At 46.4% G+C, this 12,562-nt stretch overlaps 1 protein-coding gene across 1 annotated transcript in view; it reads right to left on the reverse strand.

The window, feature by feature from the left end:
* Positions 1-7,639: 7,639 nt before the first annotated feature.
* The window catches only part of LOC104986489, an 8,804-nt gene continuing 3,881 nt past the window's right edge, over positions 7,640-12,562 (reverse strand). Inside the window, exons 4-5 of the mRNA XM_010837089.1 lie at positions 10,748-10,896; positions 7,640-9,290 (exon numbers count right to left, since the gene is read on the reverse strand). Of these exons, the coding sequence (XP_010835391.1) occupies positions 9,283-9,290; positions 10,748-10,896 (157 nt within the window). The 3' untranslated portion in view covers positions 7,640-9,282. The remainder of the gene's footprint in view (positions 9,291-10,747; positions 10,897-12,562) is intronic.

The following is a 12,562-nucleotide window of genomic DNA, read 5'->3' on the forward strand; positions in this document are numbered from 1 at the left end:
TACTCTAGTGGAATCGGCAGTCCAGTTCACAAAGCAGCCTGGGTTAGGCCAGGGCTGAGACTTCCCCATCCTACAGTGATAACCTCACGCTGCAGTGTGGGCCTCCCCTACTGGCTTCCAGCTTCTCTGATTCACCTCTCTTGTCTCCCCAAGCTTCCACACTGGCAGCCTGAGGAAGGCATAGCTGTCAGGGGTTGGGGTGGCGGTCAGGGTTGCCTCCCTGTAGCACTGGAGCTGCAGCTCATGGCTGAAGAGGTGTCTCTGGGTGTCCCCCGTACCCAGCTTAAGTCCTGGCCTAAAGTGGGGGCAATCGAATATCTGACACAGCTTTTGGGTGTTCCTAACAAAGATGAAGAGCGAAGAGGTGGGTACCTGGGAGGTTCTAAGGAGATCCCCTACCCATCCTCTCCTTGCAGGTCAGCAAGGCAATCGGAGCAATACAAATACATGGCTGGTTTTGCTTATTCAGGCAGTGACCGTTAGCACATGGTTGGCCATAGACTACTGCCGCATACAGTGTCAAGGGCCCTGAGGCCCACGGCTCCTCAGTTTGGCAGTTCTCGTTAGGACTTCACATTGTTAGGGTCACAAAACTATGCATGTGGAGTGTGTGAGCTGCTTAGCAAAGGAGTTTGGATTTTAGAGTTCCCCCAGCTTTAACGGGTGATCCTAGAGATTTTTCTTCTGCAATTAAAAAAGATATAATTCATATTCCCTAAAACTCACCCTTTCAAAGTGTAGAATTCAGTGGTTTTTAGTATATTTGCAGAGTCTGTGCAACCATCACCACTATCTAATTCTAGAACATGTCCATTACCTCAAAAAGAAACTGCATATTTGCACTCACTCCCCATTCTCCCTTTCCCCCAGCCCCTGGTACCCACTTAATTATTTTCCACCTCTGTGGATTTGCCTGGTCTAGATATTCTGAATTGCAGTTGTTTTTACTTGAGCTTGTTGTTCAAGTTGTTCAAGAAGCTCAAGTTGTCTCACTTGAGCTTCTTCCTGGGTAAGCCTGGTACAATGTGTGCGTTTTCCCCCCTACACCACCAAACAATTCTCTGACAACAGCTGGATGTCCTACAACTCCACTCAATTCTGATACTACCTACCTAGAGTAGAGATAGAATCAGATCCCACAGGTTAAGGGCTCAGTCCTACAAATCTGAACAACAAAGCAAGGAGTCTGAACTTAATTCTGCAGGCAGCAGGGAACCCTATATGCCTCTGGAGCAGAAGCATGGTAAGACCTTTGAGAGGATAAATGAAAGCTTATTCACAAGGGGCAGAGGGAGATCTGGAGGTAGCATCCACTTCCTTCACCCCCAGCCTGTTTAAGGCAGGTCCAGCCAGGGGGTCCAAAAGACACAAGTTGTCACCTCTGTCCATCCCTGGTGAGGTGACAAGAGGAAGATGGTGACTCTGGGTGTCACGCACCCCCTCCACCCCTCCCCCTTTAGGAAGCCCACCTGCCCAAGCCAGCTCATTCCAGCTGCAAAGGGACCATAGGGCAGGCAACAGGATGGGAGTTTCCAGTCAACCCTTTGTTCCATTTTAAACCCTCTTCCTGGCACCTAGCGGATGAGTAGCTAAGCCTGTGTAAACTTAACCTGCAAAATTATTCGACGTAGGCTTCTAACAGTCAGAGGGATCTTTTTGCAATATGAACCCAATCTTGTCAATCCACTGCTGAAAACTCTTCGGTGGCTTCCCACTGTGATGCCCCAATAGAAGTTAAATTGCCTGAGATTTCCTACCACTTTCCAACCTCATCTCCTGCCGCTCTTTTCTCACCAAGCACTGGCCTGTTTGGCCTCTTTTCAGTTCCTCATGTTTATTGGAATTATTTTCTGCTTCCAGGCCTTTGCCCTTGCTGTCCCCTCTGCCTAAACTGCATTTCTTCGAGCTCTCCAGGGCTGAATCATTCCCATCTTAAAGAGCACATCAGGAAGGCCTTTTCTGTACACCCTGTTCAAAGTGCCCCTCCCATCTAATTATGTGTGTGTGTGTGTGGGGGGGTGATCACATTTTACAGAAGGTAGATTCTAAAGGTAACATTTAAGGCAAGGAACACAGTCACAGTTGCCACTGAAAATCCCTGAGAAAGCTATCCCATTGGAAGCAGTTCATTATTTCTGTCTTCCTCTGACATGCCAGGTGCATTTCCTTATAACCCCAATAGCTCTCTGATCTCTCTCCCTCACACTTTCAGATCTTTGCTCAGATGCTACCTTCTCAGTGAGGCCTTCCTGACCATTGTTAAAACTGTAACACTCCCACCCTACTATCCCATGATCCCCTCCATAGTCGTTCCTCCTCCCACTCCCCATAACTCATCACCTGACATACATTTAATTACAATTAAGCTCTTAATTCTAAAATTTTGAAAAGGCTGAGGAGCCAGAAATCAAATTGCCAACATCTTTTGGATCATCAAAAAAAGCAAGAGAGTGCCAGAAAAACTTCTACTTCTGCTTTATTGACTACACCAAAGCCTTTGACTGTGTGGATCACAACAAACTGTGGGAAATTCTTCAAGAGATGGGAATACCAGATCACCTGACCTGCCTCCTGAGAAATCTGTATGCAGATCAAGAAACAACAGTTAGAACTGGACATGGAACAACAGACTGATTTCAAATCGGGAAAGGAGTACGTCAAGGTTGTATATTGTCACCCTGTGTATTTAACTTATATGCAGAGTACATCAAGAGAAATGCTGGATGAAGCACAAGCTGGAAAATCAAGCTTGTGGGGAGAAATAATCAATAACCTGATGTGCAGATGACACCACAGTTAGGGCAGAAAGCAAAGAACTAAAGAGCCTTTTGATGAAAGTGAAAGAGGAGAGTGAAAAAACTGGCTTAAAACTCAACATTCAGAAAACTAAGATCATGGCATCTGGTCCTATCACTTCATGGCAAATAGATGGGGAAACAATGGAAACAGTAACAGACTTTATTTTGAGGGGCTCCAAAATCACTGCAGATGGTGACTGTGGCCTTGGAAGAAAAATTATGACCAACCTAGACAGTATATAGAAAGCAGAGACATTACTTTGCCAACAAAGGTCTGTCTAGTCAAGGCTATGGTTTTTCCAGTGGTCATGTATACATGTGAGTCACGTATAGTCTTTCCAGCTATAAAGAAAGCTGAACGCTGAAGAATTGATGCTTTTGAACTGTGGTGTTGGAGAAGACTCTTTAGAGTCCCTTGGACTGCAAGGAGATCCAACCAGTCCATCCTAAAGGAGATGAGTCCTGGGTGTTCATTGGAAGGACTGATGCTGAAGCTGAAACTCCAATACTTTGGCCACCTCATGCAAAGAGTTAACTCATTGGAAAAGACCCTGATGCTGGGAGGGATTGGGGGCAGGAAGAGAAGGGGACGACAGAGGATGAGATGGCTGGATGGCATTACCGACTCGATGGACATGAGTTTGGGTAAACTCCAGGAGTTGGTGATGGACAGGGAGGCCTGGCATGCTGCGATTCATGGGGTCACAAAGAGTCAGACACGACTGAGCGACTGGACCGAATCTTGGAGGATGGGATGGCGGGGGTTTATCCCTGAACCTCGAGGCAGAAATATCTAGGCCCTTCTCCTCAGCTCCTGAACAGCAGCCTAGATCCCGCTAAGGGCAGACCACTAACTAGAAAAGACTAGGGGCCCGGCAGGCTTCCAGGATTCCAACCCAGGAGGAGCCCACATACTAGTGGGTCCACATACTAGTGAATCTTAGGTGGGGAGGGATACAAGATACCTCAATAGCTCTTTCTGCTCTTCCACTCAGCTGGGTGACCTTGGAGTAGGATTACCATGTAAAATATAGGACTCCCAGTTAAAGCTGAATTCAGAAAAAAGACGGCTACTTTTTCAGTAAACATATGACCCATGTATTAACTCTGCTGTTTATCTGAACTTCACCTTTAACTGGGCGTCCTGCATTTTAGCTGCTCAATCCGGCAACCCCACCCGGCAAGTCACTGTCTGTCTCTCCGTTTGTTTTCCCCATCTGTGCAATAGGTGTATTCCAGAGACACTTGCTTCAGGGACTTCTCAGGTGGAGCAAACCACCCCGAGGACGTCCCTCCCCGCTCCGAGGAGTCGCGTGGGAAGCGCGCTAGTCCTCGGAGAGGTTCTCGCTGGAATATGAACATATCCCTGCCTCTAGAAGCTCACTTTTCTCATTTGAGTCTCCGAGTCTATCAGGAGTGGAAACGATGCCTTTAAACACCTTCTAAACTAGCCTCGCTTGCTCGGCTCAAGTCTCATCCCAAGTCCCCGGGGACGCGGATTTCCGGCGTCGTGACGTCACTTTCGCGTCAGAGTGCCTCCCAGGTTTCGAGCCCCCGCGCTCTGGCGCCCCCTTCCTGAGCGGAGGAAGACTTTACCAAACAGCGAGAAGAGACAGCCGAGTCCATTGGTTGAAGGACTAGACAGACGGAGCTCGCAGCCTCCACGAATGGAAAATAGAACCTTTGCCTAGGGAGGGCCCTCACCGGCAAGGGGTCCTCCCCGGACGCAGGAAGCAGGCGAAGGTGCAGCCGGGCCCCGGCTCGGCTAGAAAGGCCCGCCATAACACCGGAAGTGGGCTTCTGCCCACCAGCTACTTCCACTTCGCCTTGCAAAATAGGAGTATCCATGAGTAACGGGACGTGAGAGCTTTATCGATCTTGGGAGGCTTGTCCTCAGTGTCCTCCCCACTCATCCATTTCACTCCCTAGAGGAGACGCCTCATGAATTCACGCAGAAAATCACGGGCTTTGAATGAATTCCTGACTTGCAGGCCAATGTGTTTTACCTTTGAAAATGATACTCACTGTGCCATGCTCTGCCCTACCCCCTCACTCTCATCTTTTTCATTTAACCCTCGCAAGCCTGTGAAGTGGGTATTATAACAGGAACGCCGATTCCTCAGTGCCTGTGTTGGAATCCTGGAATCCTAAGGAGCTATTATCTGCGTTTCCTGTGCATCTGTAAAATGAAATAATACACCTATCTCATACCCTAATTCTGAGGATTAAATAAGTTAGCATGTTTAAAATACTCAGAACAGCAGCTGATTCGTGGTCACCATAGGAACCACTTAGGTGACCTCCACTTATAAAATAGGAAACGGAGACTTTGAAATGAAGTAACTTCTCTAGAACTGATAGTGTTAATTACTAGTGGAGGTAGGTAGGGAAGCAGCTCTGCCCACTCTGGAGGAAACTTTTCAATCATACTCACCCAGCCCTCTTCCTGCGGAATCCTGTGGGGACCATGATTGTCTTTGGAGCCCCACACGTATTTATTTAGTAAGACCCTATTACCAAATGATTGCTCTCTGGGCATTTAAATAACACCAGTCGAGATAGTGAGGTTCTATAACTTGTTCTATACATCTCCATTGAAGATGGGCTTCCCTGGTAGTTCAGATGGCAAAGAATCTACCCACAATGCAGGAGACCTGGGTTTGATCCCCAAGTCGGGAAGATTCCTTGGAGAAGGGAATGGGAACCCACTCCAGTATTCTTGTCTGGAGAATTCCATGGACAGACCATGTGGTCGCAAAGAGTTGGACACGACTGAGCAACTAACACTTTTCACTGTCATACATCTCCATTGAAGATGGTGAGTCTGTAAGGTCCACTCCTGCTAAATCTCATTGATATAAAAGTCAGCAGAAATGAACTTCTGAATGTGTTGAATCTGAGATCCTGTGAGAGATCCAAATGGAAATAATTATAATTTGGTGTGGTAAGTTGTGTGTTAGTGGAAAACAGAGGGTTGCAAGTGGGGTCTGATTAGTGATAGATGAAATTGCCTGCTAGAGTTAGGGTGGACCTGGCAGAAGCAGTGGATGGAAGCAGAAACCTTGGTGGAAAAGTAGGAGCTGACCAGGTAGAAAAGCCTGAGAAGGCTGAGGGAAGTTTTCCAAACCAGGGAAATGGTGTGTAAAGGGATAGTGGTGCAATAATTCGGTGCACTTTCTTAAGAACTGGAGCACAGGATGGAAGATGATAATGCAATAGCAATTGAGGCATATTATGAAGGGAAATGTGGTAGTGCTGGCAAGTTAACAGAAGTTTCTGAGAAAGGGAGAGAAGAAATCAGCTTTGCACTTTAGGTGGCTCACTAGAGGCAGTGAAGAGGTTGTGGTATGCAGTCTTCAAGATGTCTCCAGTGACCTCAAACTTCAGTATTCACACCCTGCTATGATTCTCTCTCCTTGAGTATGGACTGGGCTTGTTGATTCCATTCTAATGAATAGACTATGTTAGAAGTGATGGGTTACCACTTCTGAGATTAAATTACAAAAAAACCTGTAGCTTCTGTCTTTGGCACCCTCTCTTGCTCACTTGCTCTTGGGGAAGACATCTTCCATGTTACAAGCTGTCCTATGGAGAGGTTTAGGTGTCCAGAAATGGATGTCTCTGTCCAATAACAAAGACTTGAGGGCTTCTAATAGCCATGAGTGGGGCTTGAAGTTGGATCCTCCTCCAGGTGAACATTGGCATGACTGTAGCCCTGGTCAACACTTGCTGGCAGTCAAGTGAGAGACCCTGAGCCAGAGGCACCCCCTAAGCCGTGCCCAGATTCCTGACCCACAGAAACCTCGAGATAATAAATATTTGTGGCTTTAAGCTTTAACAAAAATTTAAGGTAATTTTAATGCAGCAGTAGATAACTAGATAATAGACAGGGATTAGAAGCAAAGAGAAAGCGGGCTGATTAGGAGGGGACACTTGTTCTAGGCCAGGGAAGAGATAATGAGAATCTGGAGTGGGGCATTGGCTGTAGGGGTGGATGAATCTGAGATAGGTCTGGAAATAAACAAAAGATATTTGGCAATGAAGTTGGATGTGGGAATGAGGGAGAAGGTGGAGGAGAAAATAACACTGGTGTTTTGTAACATGGGGGATGGTATTAGCTAGAGTTGCCAGCATGCAAGCCTCTGGGGATAAGTTTAAAAAGTAGCTCCTTGAGATTTCTGGCAACAAGAAGATAGATCAACAAGCAGACTCGTGAACAAAGAGAACAGCCACTGTGGTCTGGGGGGAAAGTATTGCAGAAAAAAACAGAAGCAAAGGAGTAAGAACTGGAAAGTACTCTGTTGCCTGAATTAAATTTATTTGTCAAAATGTATGGTGTACTATCCTCCCCTTCTTCTGCTCATTCCTTCAGCAAGTGTATATTAAGTGTCTTCCCTGTGGCAGGGGCCGTCCCAGGCACTGGGGGCATAAATGTGAGCACAGAAGTCTTACCTTCATGGCATTCATGTCTTCCTTGTGGGAAGAGAAACAATAAGAATTTTGGCTTCTGCCTGTTAACCCTCTTCGACATTATTTCTGTCTTAATCTTTGACAATTTCAATACACACAGAGATGATCCTCCTGACATTGTTCTCTCAGTTTCTTGCTTCAGAGATCTTGTCCTAGACCTTGCCATGAATTTACCGCTCTAATAATACCAAGTATCTCTCCAGTTATTCTCTCTCCTATTGGGACTTCATCAATCTTCAGTGCCAGGAACTGAAATCTATTAATCTTACATTTTTCATTTTCTCCCTCCCTATTAATGTCCTCTCTTCTGGTTATATCAGTCAGGCTAGGCTATGTGGTGCTGTAGTAAAAAACAATCCCAATATTTCAGGTTTATATTTAAGGCTTGCATTTTAAGCTTTAATATAGTGAAGAAAGATTTATTTCCTGCTCACACAACTTGAACATTGTTGGTCAACAAACAGAGGACTCTGCTTTTCATAGTGAGAGACCCAGGCTGATGGAAAAGCCACCATTTCAAATAACATTGGTCAGTATATGAGAGGGAAAAGAGAAACTGGAGGGTCTTGGCAATTAAATGCTCCATCTAGAGTCTGTAATCTAATTGGCCAGAACTAGTCACATGGCCACACCTAGCCTCAAATGGACAGAAAAGTGCATTTCTTCCCAGGGTCCAGAAGCAAGGGGTGGGGTTGGAGAACTGGAATTTTTATGAATATCTCTTGAATATTCCCATGCTGGCTTAAATTCCATAGTTATTTTTATTATCATTCCCTTGCATTCACCCACTACTTCCTTGCCTCTTTTTTATTTGTTGTATGTATACTCTCTAAGCAAAACCACAACTCTGGTTAAATATAACTTTCCACCTTCACCCATGCAGCAGAAAGCTCTTAGAGTTGCTGGAAAATTCCTAGGACAGGATCTCCAGTTTACCATAGATTGGGCCAATATTCCTGTCTTTCAAATTTCAGTATCAGCAGTTAGGTGCGGGCAGGAGCATTCAGAGGACATTTCATTGAGGGAGGAAAGACACATCTGTTGATTGATCTCCTATTGTGGACCACTTTGTGGGCATAACTGCCAGGGACTATGCCTTAAAGATCATAGATTTGCCTCTTTGGTTGCCAGAGAGAATAGGGGAAGATATGTGAGATGGAGTGATGGGAAGGACTGCATCTTAATATTTCAGCTGCTGCCACCAAAGTCTATCATCAACATCTTTACCTCTCATTCTCTCTTCAGCTCCTCCTAACTGATCTCCCTAACTCAAGCTTCAAATTCCTTTCCTGTCCATTCTATAAGTGGAAGTCAGAGTGATCTTCCTAAAGTTATATATATATTTTATCATGTTACTTCTAGATTTGAATCTCTTCTGGGGTTGAATCTCTTCAGAATGAGGCCAGGACTTCTTAGCAGATCCTTCATCACCTTGAATATCTTAATCTGTGCTATCCATTATGCAAGCGACCAGCCCCATGTGGCTATGGAGCACTCAAAGTGTGGCCAGTCTTATTTGAGATATGCTATATGTGTAAAATACACCCCACATTTCAAAGACATGGTTCAAAGAGAAGAATGTAAAACATCTCATTAGCAATTTAAACATTTTGACTAGATACTGAAATATAATACTTATCTATATTGGGTGAAATGAAACATTGTTAATATTAATTTCACTAACTTCAATTTTTAAAATGTGGCTACTAGAAAATGCGAAATTACATATGTGGGTCCTATTATACATACACTGGACCATGCTGACTATGTACCCCACCAGCTTCATCTGTCTTCACTGTTAATTTCAAAGTTTTTTCTTTAAAAGTAACAAACTGATTCTGAAAGAAATGAAAATTAAAAGTTTGGGGAATTGATTGCAAGGACTTTCAGAATCAAAAGGATTATTGATGAATGGGTCTTTGAAAGGAGCAGGGTAGCTCCAGGGGCCTCAGCAGCAGAGGTTCCCAGGCATTAATATAACTCAGCTCCATTTCTGGGTGTCACATTCCACAATTCAGATTCCTGGGAAGAGAGAATTTGATTAGGTCAGTTTAAATCAGGTGTGTCTACTTCTGGATCAATCCACAATGACTAAGAGGAGAGGCACTCGCTGTGAGATGCTTATTGTAGAGTTCTCACCCTCAACCCTACAGCCACTGTGTTCCTAAGGGGCAGTATAAGCTCTCTAACTTCTAGGAGCCAGCAATATTTTTCTTTCAAGGACAAGATAATAAATGTTTTAAGCTTTGTGAGCCAAAGAGTCTCTGTGACAACTATGCCACTCTGCTGTGTAAAGCAAAAGCAGAGACAATACATAAATGAATGGATGTGACCATGTCTCAGTAAAACTGTATTTATAAAACTAAAAACTGGGCCATAGTGTGCCATCACCTTACACTGTACTTTCTTTTCTCTCTGCCTCTACTATCCTCTCCCACCTTCCTTCTGGCAACTTCCCATCATCCTGCAGGTCCCAGTTTAGATGCCACTTCTTGGAAACTTTCCCCAACCCTCCTCCTCTAGCTTGTAGTTGATCTCTTCTTTACGCCCTGCTAGACTCCTGTACTCTATCCAAGCACTTCTCACACCCTGTTATCACTGCTCTGTACCAGCCACTAGATTCTAGTCTGGGTCTCATTTGTCGTTATAAATCCAGCACCTGGCGTGCCCGGCACATGTTACACACCTGGGTACCACTGGATGAATGTAAGATGCCGTGAACCTGTGGCTGGCAGACAATCAGAGCAGACATCCTGACATCTTAGGGCAGTGGTGAGAATTCTGGGCTTTTGTATTAAGCTGTGTGAGACCCAATTTCCTCACTCTGTTGCTCCTCTGAATCCCAGGTCTCAGGTGGTAGACGAGGAGTCTCCTGGAAATTTCTGTGCCATCCAAGCCTTGCCTGCCAGGGGCTAAAGGGCTGTGTTCTCCTCTAAGAACCATAGAAAAAGCTGAAACACCATGACCTCAGGAAAGCACTGGCAGTGCTAGTGTTTAGAGATATGAGAAGTGGAAAGGTTGAAGGACTGCAAGCCTTGGATACTGTGCTAAGCCATGCCACAGCTGGGGTGAAACTCGGAGCATTCTCATTCAGTCCCCGGAGGAGGACTTCCTGCTCCTTGGTCAGGTTCCCTGTGGAGGCCCCACCAGGCAGGGAGCATCCCTGGAAGGTAAGGGGGCAGTGTGGTAAGGGCAGCGTTGGTCTCATAGTCACCCAGAGCCACAGTTACAGGGGCTGCTGAATGGGCTTCCTTGACCTGCAGGGTTGATGATTACATCCAGCAGCACCTGGACAAAGGTACAGGAGACTGTGAGGCCACACATGTGGCTGTGGCCTCTGTGAGGCTTTATCCAACTCAGTACATCATCCCTTGTTGCCGCAAGACAATAAGGAGAATTTCTTCTCTTATGAGAGACAAAGAATAAAACTGATCTAGAACCTCCCCCGCCTCCGGGCTGAAGGTGCTTAAGTGGCTTACCTGGGCCCCTCATGTGGATGGCAGGCGGGGCTGGGTGACCCGGGACAACCGGCGGCAAGTTTTCCATAAGATGAAGCTGATGATCAGGAGAGAGGACGAGGAGAGCAGGGTTGGGATGATGATCACTGCAGCCGGTAGGCCACCCACGTCTGGGGACGAAGGGACAGAGGCATCAGGGCAGGGGTAGTGGAGTGCTCCCCAAGGGCAGGCTGTTCCCTGGGCCTCAGTAGCTGGGGCCCCATATTGGGGCCGCAGGTCTGAAGGAAGACTGGTACAGAGCAGTCACAGGCTTGGAGGCAAAGACTGAGTGACCTTGGACAAGCAGGCAATGGTTCATTTCCCCCAGTGTTTGGCACTTGGTGCTAGGCACATGTTTGTGGCCTAAAAGGGAGAGCACTGATGCTATAACCCAAGGCGCTTTACATACCGTGTCTTAGCCCACTAGCAAGCTGCTGTCTCCATTTACCAGATGAAGAAGCTGAGATGCAGAGGCTGCCTCTTTGGCTCACATTCAATGCTCTAACCACATGATCTCATTTCTGGCCTCCTATCCCTGGCACATGCTGTTCCCGTTGCCTGGAACCCTGTCCCCAACTCTCACTCATGCTGCAGGTCTCAACTTCCATGGTACCTCCTCCAGTAGCCCCTCTGATTTTCTCTCCTCTGTCCAAGCCCAGCTCTCTGCACGTGTGCTGTGACTGTCTGGTCACTGTCGCCTCTTTGATGGAGACCTGAGATAAACCTGTCCTTGCTCATCTCAGTGCTAGCACATAGTAGCTGCTCAATAAGGGTTTGTCAGGTAAGAGGTTGAATGGCAGAGTGAGGAGTGGAGAGCACAGTGGGGCTAAGAGGAGAGTGGGGAAGGGGCTCCTCTGGCCCAGCCCTCCCCCACTCACAAGTAATGTCACCTTTTCTCCTTTGGGACCTGCCCAAAGTCAACACTTCCCAGAACTGAGCCAGAGGAGGGTAGGACCAAGCTGGGCTGAACAAACATAACCTTTTCTACCTGACTGCCCCAATCAGTTCTGGGCATTTGACTCCAGTCCAAGAACTGTTTCTAGCTCAGCAGCTTCCCTCTTTGAAAGCTATCCAGGGCAGCACAGGAGGTGAGGGTGGGCTGGGAGGCAGAAAGCCTGGCTTCACCTAGCTCTGCCATGAACATGCTGTATGACCTTGAGGAATCCATCTCCCCTCTCTGGTCTCAGTTTCCTCAACTGTAGCAAGGGAAGAATGATCTCAGCACATACAGCACAGTGGTATGTGGATGGGATGATAATAAGGAACGTGGGTTTGGGGGTCCCACAGCCCTGGGTTCATATCTGAGCTTTACCATTTAATGTGGAAAATCATTTTAACTCTTTGGGCTTAGTGTTCTCATCTGTGAAATGGGGATAAAAGTGGGTACCTTCTCTTTTGTTGTGAGGATTAAACAAGTTGACAGCTAATCATACACATTATGTTAATGATCCCTCAAACAAGCCCTGGTGCACAATTAGATTTAACCAATCATAAGGTCTTCAGAGGCTTGGAGAGAAAAGAGAGCATTTGGGAAAACATGGGTTTGAATTGGGTTACAGATTTCCAGAGCGGGGAATTTGCCTTAAGAACCAAGTGGTACATTGGAGGGGAGACTGAGGCCCCCCAACCACCGCCCCCCGGCCCAAAGAGTGGATAAGAGTCTGGTCCAGGATCACACTTAATTCCTTACTATTTGGCTGGTAAATTCCTGGGGCAGAGCATGGGCTTGGGCTGGGAAGCTGGGTGTTTACTTTGGGAACCAGAAAACTTTCAAGTGGCTCAGCTCCTTCCCCCACC

This window comes from Bison bison, unplaced genomic scaffold (assembly GCF_000754665.1).
Source record: "Bison bison bison isolate TAMUID 2011002044 unplaced genomic scaffold, Bison_UMD1.0 scf7180017864068, whole genome shotgun sequence".
NCBI classification, from domain to species: domain Eukaryota; kingdom Metazoa; phylum Chordata; class Mammalia; order Artiodactyla; family Bovidae; genus Bison; species Bison bison.